The sequence below is a fragment of the Anguilla rostrata genome, chromosome 14, assembly GCF_018555375.3.
Source record: "Anguilla rostrata isolate EN2019 chromosome 14, ASM1855537v3, whole genome shotgun sequence".
NCBI lineage: Eukaryota > Metazoa > Chordata > Actinopteri > Anguilliformes > Anguillidae > Anguilla > Anguilla rostrata.
Window position 1 is genome coordinate 22,755,727 of NC_057946.1, and position 18,939 is coordinate 22,774,665.

Consider the following 18,939-nt stretch of genomic DNA (forward strand, 5'->3'; position numbering starts at 1 on the left):
AACAGCTACCAGCGTTTCCCTGGTAATGTAGGAGATCCGTTTATTATTTGAAAGGAAACGATAACACAGAACTGTGGTGTTCCACGTTTTTTGTATTGGTTTATGAAGGAAGCTGTGACAAAACCACATTATCACTGGTAAGCAAAAGATACAGTCCCAATAAATACACAACAGCATTACACAGCTACACAAGCGCAGTGGACCGACCGTGGGCTACTTTAGCTGTCGGGCGAAATGGAGTGTCTGTATTAACATTTATCTGGTCTCATCAACGTGGCCAAAACGGAAACTTCACACAAATCACAAATATGGGACGATGCAAAATAGCCAGGCCCTTTATCATCCGTCCATCTGTTATCCATACCCACTTGAACTTGTGAGGGTCGCAGTGGGTGCTGAAGCATATCCAGAGCGTGCATCAGGTGATAGGCAGTCCCTTTATCGCTAGTGAGCAAAAAGCTGGTTTTGTATGGCAAGCCCTTTTAGCTTTAATTCATTTCTAGAGGATATCACAAATACAGTTATAACTAGTTAGAATGCAAATTCTTGATATCAGAAATTCAATTGTAACTAGTTATAATTCAAGCGTTTTCCCCATTAATTTCAATAGGACCTTTCATTTTTGATATCAGTAATTGAATTTTAACTAGTTAAAATAGGACAGTCTAATTACAACTAGTTAAAATTCCATTATTGATATCAAGAATTCAAATTTTAACTAGTTAAAAATTGAATTTATGATATCAGAAATAGGTATTTTAACTAGTTGAAATTATATTGTTGATATCAGTAATTGATTTTCTGATATGGGAAATTGGAATTTTAACTAAGTCAAATTCCAACTTCCATTGAAATGAATTAGAAAAACGATTTAAATCTGACTAGTTTAAATAGAATTTCCGATATCAAGAATTGGCATTTTAACTTGTTAAAATTTAATTTCCAATATCAATAATATGCATTTTAACTAGTTAAAATTGAATTTCTGATATCAGAAATACACATTATAACTAGTTTCAATCGAATTTCTAATATCAACGATTCGCATTCTAACTAGTTAGAATTTGAATTTGCGATATCCCCTAGAAATGAATTAAAGCTAAAACAGCTTGCCATAGTCTTGCAGCGACTGCTTTGACTCTCCCAGTCCCAATGAAAAATATTTGTGTAACAAGCCCTGCAAACGTGACCGGAAATCCTGTTTTTAAAAAGCCGGCACGTTTCCGTACACCAGAGCCAAATTCGGTCTTTGTCTTCAGTCAAGGCTGTATTTCCGTTAGAACATAAGAGCAAATTCTACCGAAAATGACGACCTTCGACTGAGCTGATAATTCTGTCAGCCATTCGAAACTACATTCTCAGCCGCGGCAGGCTTTATGTCGACTTTTGCACCTTAACAGAAACCACTAGACTACTTAACTCACGGACCTTCGCTGTCAACGCCGCAACTCAGTCAGTCGATTATACCGGTGAATAAATAATTGCTCGACATTGGACAACGATTCTACTCGTTAAGTTCAGAAAATGCATTTTTATGACGCTAAATGCGGGAATACACCTATGAGTATCTATTTCATGATTTAATATTGATCACTTTTAAAACGGTGTTTGTGTATAAAAGGCTAAAATCCTGCTTCGCTAATGCACACGCGCAGGACGCATTTATGAGGATGAGCTTTACAAAGGAACAGTGTCTTTCATTCGCAACGAGACCTTCAGAATTGTCCTAACCACTGGTGTCAAAATCCAGTCGTGAGGGGCCGCAATGCTTGCTGGTTTTACGTGCGTCTCAGCTCCAGTGGTTCATTTAAGATGTTGATTGGCTAAATAATCCACACACCTCGTTCTCAAGGCCTAAGGACGCCACACATACCTGTAGAAACTGTGGCCCCCCCAGGACTGGAGTTTGACTGCCCTGACAGGCCTAGTCTACCAAGCCTCTTGAATAATGAATAATGCAATCTAAACTTGGCTTTTTTTTTCTTTTTTGTTTAAAGCTCAGCTTAAAAACAATAACAAAAAGCATTTTAAGCCCCTTGATATTTTGGAGAAGGGTGGGAGGGGGTGAAACGCTATCCCCTTTGAGTCTGTGACAGAAGCTCGGTGGGGGGGGGGGGGTGTGGCAGGGGGCGGGGCCAGGGTTTAGGGTGGGGTCAGAGTTCACATCTCCAGCTCGGCCATGGCGCGTTCCAGCGGGTCGCTGCTCCAGTACTCGTTGTCCCAGCCCAGGAACCAGCCGGTGAAGGTGGGCGGCTCGAACCCCTGCTTGAGCTTCACGATGGGGGTCCTGCGGTCCCGATTGGCCGGGTCCGTCTCGATGTAGCGCACGGCTGGCGGGAGGGGAGGAAGACAGTCATCATCGCTCTGCTTTCCCCATTCAGCGGACTTTACCGTCGAGTACGCTCTGATTTGTAAGTTCACAGCACCATCTACTGTGCTGGAGCGCAAATTACAAGCTATAGAGATCAGGGCTTGAACAAAAAAAACCTTGCCTACTACTGAGTATGCAAGTTGCATACAACTTCTATACAACTGGTATACTCAATAGTAGACATGTGTGCTGATCTGGACACTGCCTAGTTCTTCCTTATTAGCTAACCCTGTGTGATGCAGAAATCAAACCCCTAATCATTTGTCTCCCAGTTACCCTGTTGAAAGGACGCTACCCATCCCAGCACCCTTCTGCGTCTATTACAAGCTGGATATTTATCTGGTGCCATAATTATTCTCCTTATATTTGTCTCCTGAACCCATCAGAATACAAATAGATTGTTAGTGTCAGTGTTACTGTCAACCTTGCCCTGTCATTTTTTGTGACTTGGTTTTTATATTTTTATTTATTTATTTTTTGGTGGGGGGAGATGAAAGTGTTTAAAGTGTTCAAGATGTACTATATACATCTCATAGCTCAATGCCTTTGGAAGTTGGTTCCAAACCCCGTGTCATGAAACGCTGGTCAATGGAGGAAAAGGAAACATCTTTTGCTGTTTTTTGTTTTTTTGGAGTTTGCTTCTGCTCACCTGACGTCATCGCCTCAGTCTTCTCCTCCTCCTGAGCCTCGTTTCCGATCCATACGAAGACCTGCAGGAAAGCCACCACTTCAGATCACCCCCAAAAACAGAAACCTCACCCCCTCCATCACCAGCCACCGCTTCACTCTCAGATCACCCCCAAAAACAGAAACCTCACCCCCTCCATCCCCAGGATGGCCTCGTAAGTTTAAAATCTGCCTTTTAAAATGTGTGATTTCATTCAAATCTGTCCCTTGATTATTGTATATAAATATGCTCTAAGGCAGCCACTTTCATCTAAATGCTGGGTGATGGTAACCATGGAAATTTGCCCTCATTTAAAACCACCAATGAAATACCACGACAGAGTCAAATCAATATTCTACTTTTTCTTCTCTCTTTCATGATTTCACTTCCTCCGTCATATTAGCTACTTCCTGTTATCCATGCTAGTGCAAATGGTATAAAACTGTCTACTGCGTTATCTACAGCTAGGGAACGATAAACAGAAAGGAGCGTGAGAGGTTCTGGGGGTTCAGTGGAGACCTGGGCGTGGTTTGGGTGCGCTCAAACCTACAGAACGCAAGGTCAGTGTCAATCATTTTTGGATATTCGGGATGGACACCTACGATGGAATTCTTCACTTCCATCATCTGGATGTGAGCTGACTGACTTTTCTTGAGAGGATAGTTCAGTGGTAACACTTTACAATAAGTGTCTATTCACTAACATTATTTAATACCTTAGTTATCACGAATAAGCCATTAAATACTGCATGAACAGAGCATGATTAACATTAAATAATCATTAACTGTATTTATTAATACATTTTCCTCTGTCCATGCTGAACACTAACAGTATAAAAACTGACTTTAACAAACCTTAACTAATCAATAGGAGCTATTATAGACAGTCATTGATTAGTTAAGGTTTGTCAGTGTTTTTGTACCTAAATGTTCAGCACGGACAGACAGGAAAAAAGCATCAATAAATGGAGTTAATGATTCTTTAGTCAACGTTAATTATGCTCTGTTCATGCGGTTAATGGCTTATTCATGATAATTAAGCACCGAATAATGCTAGTATTTAGACACTTACTGTAAAGCATAACCGTGTTTCTCATACGGAAATACACTGGTAGATCCCCTGCCATGCTGTACACAGAAAGCAGTGACCCCACATCCGATTAAGTGACCTTACATTGGTGTCTCCATTTTTATTGTTCATCACCCCATGTCTTTTGCTAAATAAAAAGTATACCCCCCCTTTATGAATTTAATATAATTTTAGAGGTGTTTTATTATTTAAGGCGGATGAAATGTGTCCTGTAATTCACCTGGTCCCAGGTGTCCAGGATCATGACATCATCAGTGGCCAGATCCTCCTGGGTCATCTCCCCTGGAACCTCTTCAATCTGCCGCAGAGAGAGAATGCCCAGCGTGAGGTCATGTTTCTGACACTAAAATCTACCACAGGGGTCCGACAACAACTTGGGGCCCTCAACCTGGGGTCCTCTAACTGGGGCCCTCAACCTGGGGTCCTCAACCTGGGGCCCCCAACCTGAGGTCCTCGCCCTGGGGTCTACAACCTTGGGCCTCCAACCTGGGGTTCCTAACCTAGGGTCCCCAACCTTGGGTCCTCAACCTGGGGTCCTGATACCCCCACTGTGAGGAAACCCCCTGGAGAGAAATAATAGCCTACGGTTAAAATTTTGTTTAACTGTACATGATAGTGTATGCTTGTTGCTTTCATATACAATATAAGTGTTGTTTACACAGCCATGTTAATACACTGTGTGACCAAAAGTATTTGGACATCTTAGTCTGGGGCTGTTGTCCATGGTTTGGGCTAGGCCCCTTAGTTCCAGTGAAGTCAAATCTTAACGCTACAGCATACAATCACATTCCAGATGATTCTGTGCTTCCCCAACAGTTTGGGGGAAGGCACTTTCCTATTTCAGCATGACAATGTCCCTGGGTACACAGCAAGGTCCCCATAGAAATGGCTTTGTCAAATGGCTTTGTGTGGAAGAACTTGAGTGGCCTGCACAGAGTCCTGACCTCAACCCCTTCCAACACGAGGCCTAATCACCCAATGAGTGCCCAACCTCACTAATGCTCTTCTGGCTGAATGGAAGCAAATCCCTGCAGCAATGCTCCAGCATCTAGTATAAAGCCTTCCCAGAAGAGTAGATGTTATTATAGCACCAAAGGGTGGACCAACTCCAAATTAATACCCATAATTTTGGATGATATGTTGGATGTCGGGTGTCAGCATACTTATGGCCATATAGTGTAATTATGATGATCTTATTTTCTCATATTTTGCATTGCATTGCATTGTTTTAAATACATGTCTGCTATAGATTCTCAGTATGTGCTGCCACATTTTAGACAGGTCATGTGCTACTGTGTTAAACAGCCTCTCCACTGCATCCTGGACTGCTCATTGGGCAGAGAGCGTCATCACAGCCGGCTCTTTGATTTGATTGGTCGGCAGACGGGGGGGACTCACGATGAAGCGGCCAGTCTTGTTGGAGCAGGCGAACAGCCTGGGCGGGTGGGCCTCCATTCTGTCCTTCAGCCTGCTGGAGGTACGGTACTCAGCCTTCCCTCCGAGAGCCTCCCAAAACTCATCTTCAAAAACACACACACGCACAAGCATGAACGCACACGGGCACAGACACACACACACACACACAGACACACACACACAGTATTCATTGCACAGATCCAGCACTGACTGTGTTGCACAGTCCTAGTCTGTTAGCAGCTAACAGAGGTGGACAGTCCAGGGGGTCAGAAAGTAAAAGTCCTGCCATGTGTTTCTTCCACCCATGAACTCAGCCAGCTGATTTCACTAATTAGTTCTACCTCCCGGCTGAAGAATTGTGCTAATCAGCAGATCCAGGTGGTTGAAACAAAATGCTGGGGAGGACTTTTACATTCTGAACCTGGAATTTCCACCTCTGGTGGCTTACACATTTTCCATCCATCAGTTAACACAGATTCCCTCTAACACAGGCTCCCAGACTCTCTCTAACACAGGCTCCCTCTAACACAGACTCCCTCTAATACAGATTCCCTCTAGCACAGGCTCCCTCTAACACAGGCAAACACAGATTCCCTCTAACACAGGCTCCCCCGAACACAGACAAACACAGATTCCCTCTAACACAGACTCTCTCTAACACAGGCTCTCTCTAACACAGGCTCCCTCTAACACAGGCAAACACATATTCCCTCTAACACAGGCAAACACAGATTCCCTCTAACACAGACTCTCTCTAACACAGGCTCCCTCTATCACAGACTCTCTCTAACACAGGCTCCCTCTAACACAGGCAAACACAGATTCCCTCTAACACAGGCTCCCTCTGTCACAGACTCTCTATAACACAGGCTCCCTCTATCACAGACTCTCTCTAACACAGGCTCCCTCTAACACAGACTCCCTCTAATACAGATTCCCTCTAACACAGGCTCCCTCTAACACAGGCAAACACAGATTCCCTCTAACACAGGCTCCCCCGAACACAGACAAACACAGATTCCCTCTAACACAGACTCTCTCTAACACAGGCTCCCTCTATCACAGACTCTCTAACACAGGCTCCCTCAAACACAGATTCCCTCTAACACAGGCTCCCTCTAACACAGGCGAACACAGATTCCCTCTAACACAGGCGAAGGAGTCAGCTCGGAGCGAGGGCCCTTACCCGCCTCTCCGCCCTCCCCCAGGGGGGAGGCTGACACCCCCAGGATTCCGCAGAGCTGCTGCGCCCCCTGCTTCTCCGTGTCGCTGGCCCCCTGCCCCACCCACAGGAAGCAGCCTCCGGGCGTCACCAGGACGAACGCGTCGTTGGAGTTCAGGTTCGAGGCGACGGCGTCAACCTGAGGAGGAGGAAGGCAGGAGACGCGCTCAAATGAGAAGGCAGTTTATGAGAAAAAATCTGAAAATGTCTGTTGTCAGCTTCCCAGAATTAGATTAAAGGGAGAAAATGTTGATCATTTTGGGAGAGGGAGACACAGCACCACTGCCACCAGAGCGGGTGACATCATGACCAGGAGTGTCCGGTCCTATCCGAAAAGAGCCGGCGTGGGTGCAGGATTCTGTTTCAGCCCAGCATTAGGACACCTTATTCTGTTTATCAAGGTCTTGATTGAAGACCATGATTAGATAATTAGCAGAATCAGGTGGTGTAGCGCTGGGCTAAAACAAAAAACCTGCATCCACACCCCTGCTATACACCATTCAAAGACATAAGAGCTTATATTAGATGACATCGTTTTTTATGATTTACTGGGGCTGCTAACGTTTTATATAGACTTATTTTATATATACTTGTCCCCCCTGCCCAGACCCATCACCCGTCCCGTCCCGTCCCGTCCCGTCCCGTCCCGGTACTCACCTCCACGGCCCGCGTGCACCCCGTCGAGTTGGAGCGCACCTGGAAGAGGCGCGTTTCGGGGGGGGCAGACTGGCCCCCGTCCCTGGAGGTCCCGCCCTGGTACACCACCATGGGCTGCCCGCCGAACAGGCTCATGAGGTGGGCCGGCTCCTTCCCCTGGACCACCCGCACCTGGACGAGTCACACACACACACACACACCTGCTCACACACGGCACGGCATCTCCTGGCTGTTCTGCTTACGTGCAATCAAACACACTCAACACTGTACCCATCATCGATGCCATTTTCCACCGTCCGCAAAAAACACAGTCAGAAGCAGTTCTGTATCATAACCTTCTCGTTTTGCTTTAACTGATAACTAAGATGTTGTGAAAATGGAGAAAAAAAGAAAAAAAAACCTCGGAAACTTGAGTGTGCGGTTATTGTGCGGTTGTGATTTCAAGTCAAGTTTAAATCGTGTTTAAACTTGCGCCAAAGGCAAAACTGCTATTCCAACTTTTCTCCACTGGGTGGCAGAAGCGTGCGGGGCTACGAGCTGGAATGCGGCGTTGGAGCCAAGTGTTCCGTATTCCAGTATCCCAGAATCCTCCCCGTCTGGCTGACTGACAACGGGACGTCCTGTTGCTGGATGTAGGAGCTCCTCATCAGCAGCTCGAACAAAAGGGCCCTTTTTATTTCCACCCCCTTCCCCAAATCTGAGAGGGGACAGAACAGCCTTTCTTGCTTCTGGCTTGAAGTGAATGTTCTGTTGTCGCCATCGCTACGGGACCTAAACTGCGTCAGTGTGTAGCGATGGGGAGAGATAAGGCACACTTTATCTGATCAGCAGAACTGATATAGCCCGTTAACATTGGACTGTTTTGTGTCTTTATCACAACAGCATTTTTGTGCATATTTTTGTTTTGTGCCGGCTTGCAAAGTTCCATCTTTTGGAGGGATTGCCACAAGTGCTCTAAATAGCAACCAGATTCTTAACACTTAATGTTCTGTCTCTGCCTTTTCTGAGGCTCAAATGTAGTTTTATTAAGTTGTTTATGAATATGTATTTTTTTTTTATTTACTCTGATTGGCCGGTTCATTAGAAGTATTCGTGAAGGGACATTGGCTGAGGACAGAGTATTCATATATAAACCTGCAATGGAGACATCACTACATGCAGCATCTTACAAACTGAAACTGCCTAGTTTAAAACAGAAGGAACGGGAGGGCCTTTTAAAGCGCAGTTCTGGCGTATGGATGAGCCCTGGGGTCTGGTATCAGATATAAGCCGCGTTTCCACCGCAGGAACTTTACCCCGGAACCAGTAGTTAGTAGGGTTTCAGTCGCCCGGGTTGACGATGTCCCGTTGAGCACCAGCGACCCTTGCTGGTCGATCGGGCACCCGCGAGTCGAACCCGATATGCTGACATCATATGCGTCAGAGGAGATCGATAGCGGAAGTTACAGCAACGAGCTCTGGTAAAAATAATAAATATGACTGGGGGAGAACTTCCAAAACGGAGAGATAAAGGAGGTAAAAGCAAAAAGAAAGGGAGGGAGGTGAGAGTGGGTTATCTTGTTAGCATATGGAACACCTACGGCACAGAACAATGCATGCTGGGAGCACTGACGACACAGACGATGGAAGGAAAGATATGAGGGGCGACGTGTGAATGTGAATGGAGCCGAGAGGCTCTTCCCTGACTCACCACTGCCCCCTGGAGCACGGTGATATTAATGCAGTGTGGCTCACTGCAGGGCTGGTGCAGTCACACACTCAGCGTGTGGGCGTGGCCAAGCAAAGATGGTCCCAATAACCCAAGAGTCTTTACATATAACCAGAGCACACAGCCACACACAGGACGGTCCGGTGCGGCTCAAACCACACCCTGTTACTACAGTGTGCTCACACTTTCCAAACGGCATGTGCTAAGGAGCAGGTGTGTGGGGCTTGTGGGGGTGGCTGAAATTTCAAGCATGGAGCATGGGGGGGGGGGGGGTTGTGATTGCAAAGGGCAGCAGTGGTTTAAAAAAAACAGCCTGTAGCCGAAAGGGATCATTTGCTGTATCGGGGCAGGGGGTATGTTTCAGGATATGCTGGTGTGTGTCTGTGTCTGGTGTTTAGGGGAACTGGGGGGTGTAATTGTAAGACCGGCAGGTCTGAACTCACGGCGGGACAGAGATATGTGGCACCCGTGAGTAACACACTTTCTGCAGGGCTTTTCACAGACAGTGTGAGGACCCACAGGCAGTGTGAGGACCCACACACACTGTGAGGACCCACAGGCAGTGTGAGGACCCACACACACTGTGAGGACCCACAGGCAGTGTGAGGACCCACAGACCGTGTGAGGACCCACAGACAGTGTGAGGACCCAACTCAGCCTGGCTCTGTCAATCTGGCAACCCAATCCTGCCCCAGTCTGATTGGTCAGACAGACCTCCCCTCTCCAGATCAGCTGACGTGTGATGAGTGATCTGGCACAAAATGATTCATTTATACTGTTGAAGCAGTGCCAACCCATTTGAGTGGGAGTCAGATCGAGGAACAGCCTGACCATGTTGCGGCGTGAGCGTTTTATTTGGCGCTGGATAGTTTCAGAGACAGGTAAGTTTTTTCCTCTGAGTTTTAAAACCCATTCTGGAAGTGCACGTCCATGTATGTTCTTTGTTTATATTTTTACATTTAATAAAAAACAGAATGAATATGGGACAAATTGAGAAAAACTCAACTGAAAAACCGGGAAATGGCCAGAAGACTGGGCTGGTGTGGGCCAGAGGAAAGCTTCCTTTGGGGTGAGGTCACCTGTTTCCCAGTTTGGATGCTGGAAGTTGTTAATTGCTGATGGGACTCATATAAATAACCTTTGGCTTTTGCGAGTGTTTTGATACTGATCCGGGTGGATCACGTAACTCTTACTACATTGGCTATGTTTACATGCACACCAATTCCCCGATTATTGGGAGTAATCAGTTCATGCCAGTATTTAACATGTAATGAGATCACTCCAACAGCCGCATTTACATGATTCTTTCCATAATTGGCATATGCTCAACGGACGCAGCAGCCATACTTGTTTTCATCTGGGATATTCAACTTCCGCCTGACATGCGCAGTTTCAAAAAGCAGAAAGAAACTTGAAGTAAGATGTCTACGTGCACCAAAAAAATCAAAAGATTGGTAAAAAATACGCCAATTATGACCCTACACCGATAAAGATAATCAGTTTACATGACCGTTTCAATAATCAGAGTATTGCTTGCCACTATCAAAGTATCAGTGTGCATGTAAACGTACCCATTGACTTGGCTAATGATACTGGCTTGCTAGTTAGCTTTTGCAAGGACATAGTGTCTCTTTAGACTTGGCGTGTGTTTTTAGCCTTGATTGGTGATAACGGATTAGCCTAACGCATTAATATTGTGGGAAGTTGCTTTATGTCGCGTTATTACACTTGCATGTCCTAGTTTTCATCTGGGCATCGTGTTCAATCGTGGTGAAGTTGACGATTGTGTATTGTTTGGGATCTGAGCTGTAAATCCGTTGTGATTTGGACTACAGTGCATGACTGTGTAGTTTGCTGGTCGCTTGAACAGTCTACATTATTTAATTGAGAATTAACCACACGGTAGCTACAGTGGCAATAAGATTGTAAGAGTATGGACTTTGTATTAATCGTTTTCGTTCTTAATAAGATTGTATGTTTGTAGGACGCATGTGGATTAATAGGAGACCGTAATGGCACAGGTAAATTAGGTCTTTAAACATGGAAAACTTTCTCTTAAAAAAAGTTTAATTCACGCCCGCGTAACTCACTATATAAACTGTCAGCAAAAAAGTAAAAACAAAACTGCTGTTAGGGCCAACGGCGTACTTCCGGGGGACAAATTAGGGAAAAGGGGACGGAACCCTATCATAAACAGTTTTTGTGGAATGTCCTGTTTGTCTAACAGCCACCGCTCAGCCAGTCAGGAGCATGTGAGTATCTCTGATCCTGTGCCTTATGGTCGCCTTATCGGACCGACGGACGCCATCGCCGGACAGTCTCTCACACGCAAAACACCCAGCTAACACAAAACGTTCTCCCAATGTTGCTGCCATGTTGTGGCAGTGTTACAGCACTGACAAACCATTCCAGCAACATTGCCAGAACATTTCGTGTTAGCTGGGATGTATCCATCAATCTCAGACGCCGTATCTATCTCTCCTGATCTTTTGGGGAGGTGGGCAGATAACCCAAAGCCAGGAAGAGTTACGTACGCCTTCGTACAGCACACTGCCCCTAGTGGTTGGGAGGTGAAAACTACAGGATGTGCACACATGCCACAGCTGTGTTCAAACACATGCAGGTCTGGAGCACAGAGAGAGGTACCTGTGTGGTGATCGGACTACCCACAACCTGCAGGGACAGAGCGGGGGGGTATTAAAACAGTCCTGGGGGGGACAGAGCGGGGGTATTAAAACAGTCCTGGGGGGGACAGAGCGGGGGTATTAAAACAGTCCTGGGGGGCACAGAGCGGGGGTATTAAAACAGTCCTGGGGGGGACAGAGCGGGGGTATTAAAACAGTACTGGAGGGGGGAAGGGGGGCAGAGCAGGGTTATTAAAATAGTTTTGGGGACAGACTGTGACAAATCCACTTATTGGCACCCCGCCAGAACTTATCTAAACCTGGATTGACCCTTTAATTCATTATCCACGATCCACTGCAGTGGTTTACCATGTTAATTAAAATCTAAAATAATAAGGCTAGTTATTGCTGTTATTATATTCAATCTTAAAATCTTACAGTTAACAGAGTATTACCACCAATGTGCTGACCGCACATCTAACATATATAATTGGTAAATTATGGGAACATTTAAATGAAAAAATCAGAAAGAAAATGATTCTCTGGTACTCCCTTTGTCAGGGTGATGAAGGCCTACATACTGCAGTAACACATGCAGGCGCTCATTTTCCGCCATTTTGACAGCCATGTCAAATAAAGGGCTTATGGCTTTCAAAATAAGAGCGCCCAGTACTTCTTTCTGGCATTTTGAAAGAACCCATTATAACTCCAATACAAAGCAGCACTCCAGTGCTTCCTTCACTATTAACAAAACCCTTTAACAAAAACCTTTACAACATATTGTTACATTTGCGGTGGAACTCATTCACAGAGCCACATTGGGTCACTGGATCCCAGTCTGGGAACTCCTGATCTAATAAGTCTCTAAACAAATAGGACTGCTTAGTTCTGGCGGGTGGATATGTCACAGCCCGCCTTAACTTTGGTTTCAGAACCCGGGGGCAGAACAGGAAGTCAGGAGAGCCATGGATGGCGGCAGAGTGGGTGGATGAAGAGACGTGATGGCCGGCGTCCCAGCAGAGGAGAGGTTACCAGCCAGCAAAAAAAAACATTAAACAGAGCTGCTGCCTGGCTGCTTTAACCCTTCAAAGAGCGGGTTTTTTGGAAAGTTTTTCTTCAAATTCAAAGCCAGTGTTCTAGAGCTCCACTGCTCTCAGTCACCAGCAGTGATTGTGACATCAGCGTTAGTTAGAATGTTCAGTTAAGAACATTCTAATCACATGTTTGTGATCTCATATATTAAAGGGTTAAAACCAGAAAGCGGTGAGGTAATGGTGTATTTGCTGCCCTTGGACGGATTGGTTCACAGCAGTTTAACGCTAATAAAACTGATTCAAAAATAGATAGATAAAACTAAGGCTCAAATACGATGGCATTCTTGCGTGACAGTGACAACTGCAGGAGGGCTTGTAACGTTTTAGTACAGTGAGCTTTTGTCCATGAGATCACGCTGCAGAGATGGATCAAAAATAACACGTGATAAAGGAAGGAACAGAGATGTGGTCCTTTTGTACCCTTGGCCCACCCCCCCACATTCGTAACGTTACCTGCACCGGCCCCCCGCCGAGCTCCTCGTCCAGCTGAGCAGCCAGAATAGCGCACGCCCCGATCTCATCCTGGCTCGAGTTCGCTCCTTGCCTGCGAGAGGTAAGAAAGTTTAGAAGGGGGGCATTTTCCTAATCGGAAGCAGTAGGGCCATAGACTGCAGGAAAATATGGACAAGGTCACTGTGACGTCCCCCGTTGACTCTGCATGGGCTTCTTGAAAAGGGTTTTGAAGCCTGGGAAGTGTAGTTTGTGAGCGCCGCCATGTCGTTCAAATTGGAGTCAGAGGCTGTGCAGAAGGGACATGAAGTCCAGTCCTCCACTAAGCACGTGAGATACTGTGACTCGGTAGTGATGCAAACTGTCCCTGATTCATCCCACAAAATATTACCAGCTTGTCCAAATAGCACAATAACTGAACAAATCGGCATATGGGAAGACACTAGATGAAGAAGAAACACATATTGTGACTACTTTTTCTGGTGGAAACGCACTGGCGCTAGTGAGCAACGTCTCTCAACAAGACCAGGAAGTGAGCTTCAAAAACGCAGCCCGGTTTTGGCCGCGTGAGTAGGGCGTGTGTCGTAAACTAAAACGGACACAGCCTTTGAGCCCTGACTGACCCCCGGATGCAGGCCTGGGCGTCGCCCCTTACCACATGTAGATGACGTGTCCCTGGCGGCCGCCGTGACGGTAGCTGTAGAGGATGATGTAGCTGTCGCCCCCGTAGAACTGCCCGTAGGTGGAGGGGTCCACGGGCACCTTGTCCGCCCCCTCGATGCGCCAGATCTGCGGGGGACAGGCGCGCGCTGGTGAGCGTCCAAACTGAGAGAGGGACTCCGTGTCCTTCCGCCGTCGGCCGGGGGAAACCTTTCCTCCCGGGCTTTCCCCATGATGGCAGACTTCCTCTTTCGTTCACACAGCGATTACATCACCGGCTTTACCTTATATGGTCATATAAGGTGAATAGCCTCGATACGGCATCATATAAGGTGAATAGCCTTGATACGGCATCCAGAAAGAAAGGAAAAGAACCGGATTCATCACAGGAAGATTTAGGGCTGGTTTCACAGACTCAGATTAAGTTTGGTCCTGGACTGAACTGAGGTTTATATGGAGAATCTCCATTCAAACTAGAATGTAGTCTGGTCTAGGACTAGATTTAACCCGTGTCTGTGAAACTGGCCCATAGAGTGCAGCTGTTTTATTTATCCTGGAGACTGAATAGGAGTCTGGGAGGACAGAGCGCCCCCTGGTGGCCCCAGCACGTTCCCCCCCCCTCCCTCACCTGCTTCTTGCCGTTCCCGTCGTCCACCATCCCGTGCTGGGCGGCCATGGCGGGCGAGTCGTGCAGGGTGGCGGCGTCGAACGGCACCTTCTCGATCTTGGCGATGCTGTTGGACACGTAGGCCACGCCCAGGCCCTCCGTCTGGTCCATGTCCCGCCAGTTCTTGAAGAACTGCTTGAAGAGCGGGGTCTCGCCCATCTCGGGCAGGACCTGCACCAGCGTGTGTTTGGGATAGCCCATCTTCTTTATGAAGTCCTCGCCCGCCTTCAACGCCGCCTTCCTCTCCTCCATGTTGGCCTCCTTGCCTGCCAGGAAACGGGAAACAGGAAGTAGGAAGTAGTCATCTTAAGAGATTATGCGAAATGGGAGAACAACAGGAAATGTCGCCTAAAACGTGCTCACTGGGTAGCCCCTGACAGACAGGATGTGTATGGTTCAGTTTTTATGCATGGGCACAAGTGACAAAGATTTTATTCTTTTTGTTGAATTTTTAACCGTTTTTTTGTTTGTTCTCCTGCTGACCTTTCCAGACGAAGATCTTGCCATCGGAGCCATGGTCCAGGATGAAGCAGTCGCTGGACTCCAGTGCACTCTGGGAGAAAGGGTTCTCCGCTGCCACCAGGGCGATGGCCATCTCTCCACTGGCGTTGGACACCTGAGGAGGAGGAGGAGGAGGAGGAAGAGGAGGAAAGTCAGGAGCAGAGAACACAGGAAGCTCAGGTACATTCACACAGATGGAAACCCAGAGACCCTAATAGATATCTAATGAATAAACCTCACATCTGACGCTAGTGCTCTCCTGTAGTACTGTCTCTTTTGTTTTTCTTCCCACTGGGGACATTTTTAACCAGCTTGCTGGTACTTTAGGGGGTTCAGGCCTGGTCTTTCCCTGTTTTCCTGTTTTCCTAATTTCCTTTGTTTCTGTAAAGGGTCTTAGTCACACCCTGCAGTGCATTGTGGGAAATGGTGTGCAGGCGAGTGTGGTTGGCACCCCTTGCCAACCCCAGTGTTGGGAGGGAAAAGATAAAATGGAGGGAAAAGGCTCTAAATGGACTAAAATTATTGAACAAGGGAAAGCTTAGAAAAGTTTAAAGATAAAGTCTCTGTTTCGCTGTCCTTTGTACTATGCCTGTGTGATGGAATCCACCCTGGGCTCTTGGTTCACCTCCGACCTCTGACATCATACCTTGTATAGTTTAGCCATCTTCCTGTTGGAGGCGTCGGCTTTGATGTCGTCGGATGCCCCCTCGGGCAGATCGGGCTTTGGTCCCAGCAGCTGAGGGGGGAGCGGAGCGGATGTTCAGACACTAACGAGGACAGAACGCGCTAATAAACGGGCGCTAACGAGCGTGAGTAACTTTACACACCCGGCTCTGGCCTCAACACTGATAGATTACTGCAAATGGAAAACAGCGCTATCCTTCAATATTTACATATTCCAAAATATATGCAAAAATATGCAAATTAGTTGGGGGAGATCCAGCCCTTGGCACTGGCTCCAAAATCTGATTTTGACTCTCAGTGTTGACTGGGGCTGGCGCTCCTGTGCAACAACAAAGACTTGGCCAGGCTGTTGCCAGGAGACCGTTGTAGACCACAGGGCCCCGGCTCATTATACTACAGGGGCTCCGCCTCCACGGTCCAGTGCCTGCAGTCTGCCTGCGCTTTGGCCGAGCGCTCCAGCGCAGTCTGCCTGCGTCTGCCTGCGCATCGCCGAGCGCTCCAGCGCAGTGGCCGCAGCCGCGACTGCACCTCACAGCATGCGCCTCTGGGGGGTACACATGCGCCTCTGGGGGGGGTCATTAATTGCTCCGTGGAGCTGTTTGGAGAGCCCAGTCTTTTTCACCTCGAAGACTCCTGGCCAGGAAACTCGACTGCCTCAGCATTTCTCTCTCTCCACCCCCTCATCACACACATACAGAACTGACCTCCAGCATCTTCTCTCTCTCCACCCCCTCATCCACACATACAGAACTGACCTCCAGCATCTTCTCTCTCTCCACCCCTTCATCCACACATACAGAACTGACCTCCAGCATCTTCTCTCTCTCCACCCCCTCATCGCACACATACAGAACTGACCTCCAGCATCTTCTCTCTCTCCACCCCTTCATCCCACACATACAGAACTGACCTCCAGCATCTTCTCTCTCTCCACCCCCTCATCGCACACATACAGAACTGACCTCCAGCATCTTCTCTCTCTCCACCCCCTCATCGCACACATACAGAACTGACCTCTCTCTCCACCCCCTCATCACACACATACAGAACTGACCTCCAGCATCTTCTCTCTCTCCACCCCCTCATCACACATACAGAACTGACCTCCAGCATCTTCTCTCTCTCCACCCCCTCATCGCACACATACAGAACTGACCTCCAGCATCTTCTCTCTCTCCACCCCCTCATCCCACACATACAGAACTGACCTCCAGCATCTTCTCTCTCTCCACCCCCTCATCGCACACATACAGAACTGACCTCCAGCATCTTCTCTCTCTCCACCCCCTCATCGCACACATACAGAACTGACCTCCAGCATCTTCTCTCTCTCACCCCCTCATCCACACATACAGAACTGACCTCCAGCATCTTCTCTCTCTCCACCCCCTCATCCCACACATACAGAACTGACCTCCAGCATCTTCTCTCTCTCCACCCCCTCATCCCACACATACAGAACTGACCTCCAGCATCTTCTCTCTCTCCACCCCCTCATCCCACACATACAGAACTGACCTCCAGCATCTTCTCTCTCTCCACCCCCTCATCGCACACATACAGAACTGACCTCCAGCATCTTCTCTCTCTCCACCCCCTCATCGCACACATACAGAACTGACCTCCAGCATCTTCTCTCTCTCCACCCCCTCATCACACACATACAGAACTGACCTCCAGCATCTTCTCTCTCTCCACCCCCTCATCGCACACTACAGCGGGCCTCCGCTCTTCTCTCCTCGTCATCCAGCGTTTGCTCCTGAGCCGCACCACTGGTAGATCTCCTGTGGGGAGGGGGGGGGGGGGGGCAGACAACAGAGGGGTCAGTTAGACAACAGAAAAGTATGTTTGTGATGTGGGATCGGTGGATGGATTCCTGCAGTAGTACTAGCTTAAATAATACAGAATTCTTTTGATGTACAAGCTTCCTGTTTTTCATTGACAGTTTTAATTAAAAATTGGTGAGTCTCTGCTTAAGAAGCCATGATATGAGGACTTGCATTGGTATGTAAACTATTTATGTGGGAGCTGTCAGGTGTCATCAAAGAACCAATCATACGGTGTTACTGTGAGCAAGAAGCCTTTTGTTTGGCTCAAAAACAAGCTTGCGATTGACAGCACATGGTACATCCCCCAATTACGAATTAAAGCCTCGAAATCCCATATTGTAAGGAGGACAGCATATATACAACAATGGCATCACCGATTTCCCCTAAACCCAAAGCAATGCCTCTGCACCTCCAATCAACCGAATCCCTAGCTGACCAATAAGGAGCCTGCGTCATGTGACTCACATTTCCGAGGTCCAGGATGAAGCAGTCTCCCTGATTGAAGCTGTCCCAGGTGACCGGCACCTCCGTCGCCCTGACGACACGGCGACCTTTCACCTGCAGCACGCGCTGCATGATGACCTCGTTGGTGACCACGTGCTTGAATCCTGAAGCCACACCCCCTTGCTGCAAACAAAGGGTAAGAAAACTTTTTTTTTTTAAATCACATAAGCACATGTATTCCCTCACCCCACCCACATGTATTCCCTCACCCCAGTCACCAACCACTGCCAATCACTACTTTTCACTCAATAGCCCCACCAACGCTATTGGCTACCGTTCTGCCATGGATTCTGTCGTGACCTTATAATATCACACACTTAATTTTGGAAAACAGTCGAAGTGTACCAGCTGATCACGGTCCAGACTTCCAACCCACCATGTACTTGATCCCAGATTTGAAGTAGCCCAGGAAGGATTTGGACTCGTGTCCCTGGACCTCGCGGTACTGGATGGGTTTGCCGCCCAGGTAGTCGTCCATCTGGACAGTGAAGATGGCCGCCGCCCCGCTCTCGTCCTGCGTACAGAAATCACCTGCAGAACAAAAGAACGTAAGCGGTCATGCGGTTAATCCAGGCGTACAAAAAGGGTTCTAAACACTGACGGTTTAAAATTTCATTGTAAACTCAGTGAAAGAGTTTCAGTTCTTTCTGTTGAGCAGAAAGGTCTGTACAAAAATGCCAAAAAGTAGAGTGTAGAAAGTTACAGCAGAATAAGGGCTGCACTTTTGAGGTCGATCAGGACTGTACCTCACGTTTAACATTTGACATCTTCCTGACTCCTTCCTCATTAAAATTTG

General features: G+C 47.4%; 1 protein-coding gene and 1 long non-coding RNA gene across 5 annotated transcripts in view; one reads left to right on the top strand and one right to left on the bottom strand.

The window, feature by feature from the left end:
- Window positions 1–74: 74 nt before the first annotated feature.
- LOC135240107 (gelsolin-like) overlaps window positions 75–18,939 on the bottom strand; it is a 31,919-nt gene continuing 13,054 nt past the window's right edge. Inside the window, exons 3-17 of one of the 4 annotated variants that reach the window (XM_064309386.1) lie at window positions 18,520–18,674; window positions 18,105–18,266; window positions 17,562–17,594; window positions 17,071–17,184; window positions 15,773–15,862; window positions 15,109–15,241; window positions 14,587–14,891; window positions 13,954–14,087; window positions 13,302–13,392; window positions 7,423–7,593; window positions 6,730–6,904; window positions 5,526–5,647; window positions 4,348–4,425; window positions 3,021–3,081; window positions 75–2,330 (exon numbers count right to left, since the gene is read on the bottom strand). In XM_064309386.1, the coding sequence (XP_064165456.1) occupies window positions 2,161–2,330; window positions 3,021–3,081; window positions 4,348–4,425; window positions 5,526–5,647; window positions 6,730–6,904; window positions 7,423–7,593; window positions 13,302–13,392; window positions 13,954–14,087; window positions 14,587–14,891; window positions 15,109–15,241; window positions 15,773–15,862; window positions 17,071–17,184; window positions 17,562–17,594; window positions 18,105–18,266; window positions 18,520–18,674 (1,994 nt within the window). In that variant the 3' untranslated portion in view covers window positions 75–2,160. Of the gene's footprint in view, window positions 2,331–3,020; window positions 3,082–4,347; window positions 4,426–5,525; window positions 5,648–6,729; window positions 6,905–7,422; window positions 7,594–11,776; window positions 11,804–13,301; window positions 13,393–13,953; window positions 14,088–14,586; window positions 14,892–15,108; window positions 15,242–15,772; window positions 15,863–16,514; window positions 16,552–16,616; window positions 16,686–17,070; window positions 17,185–17,561; window positions 17,595–18,104; window positions 18,267–18,519; window positions 18,675–18,939 lie in introns of those variants that run through there. The other 3 variants (XM_064309383.1, XM_064309385.1, XM_064309384.1) reach the window with 3 other exon arrangements.
- LOC135240111 (uncharacterized) lies at window positions 2,316–5,532 on the top strand. The gene is made up of 4 exons (XR_010325596.1): window positions 2,316–2,411; window positions 3,006–3,213; window positions 3,503–3,598; window positions 5,433–5,532. It is a non-coding gene; the product is annotated as an uncharacterized LOC135240111 (long non-coding RNA).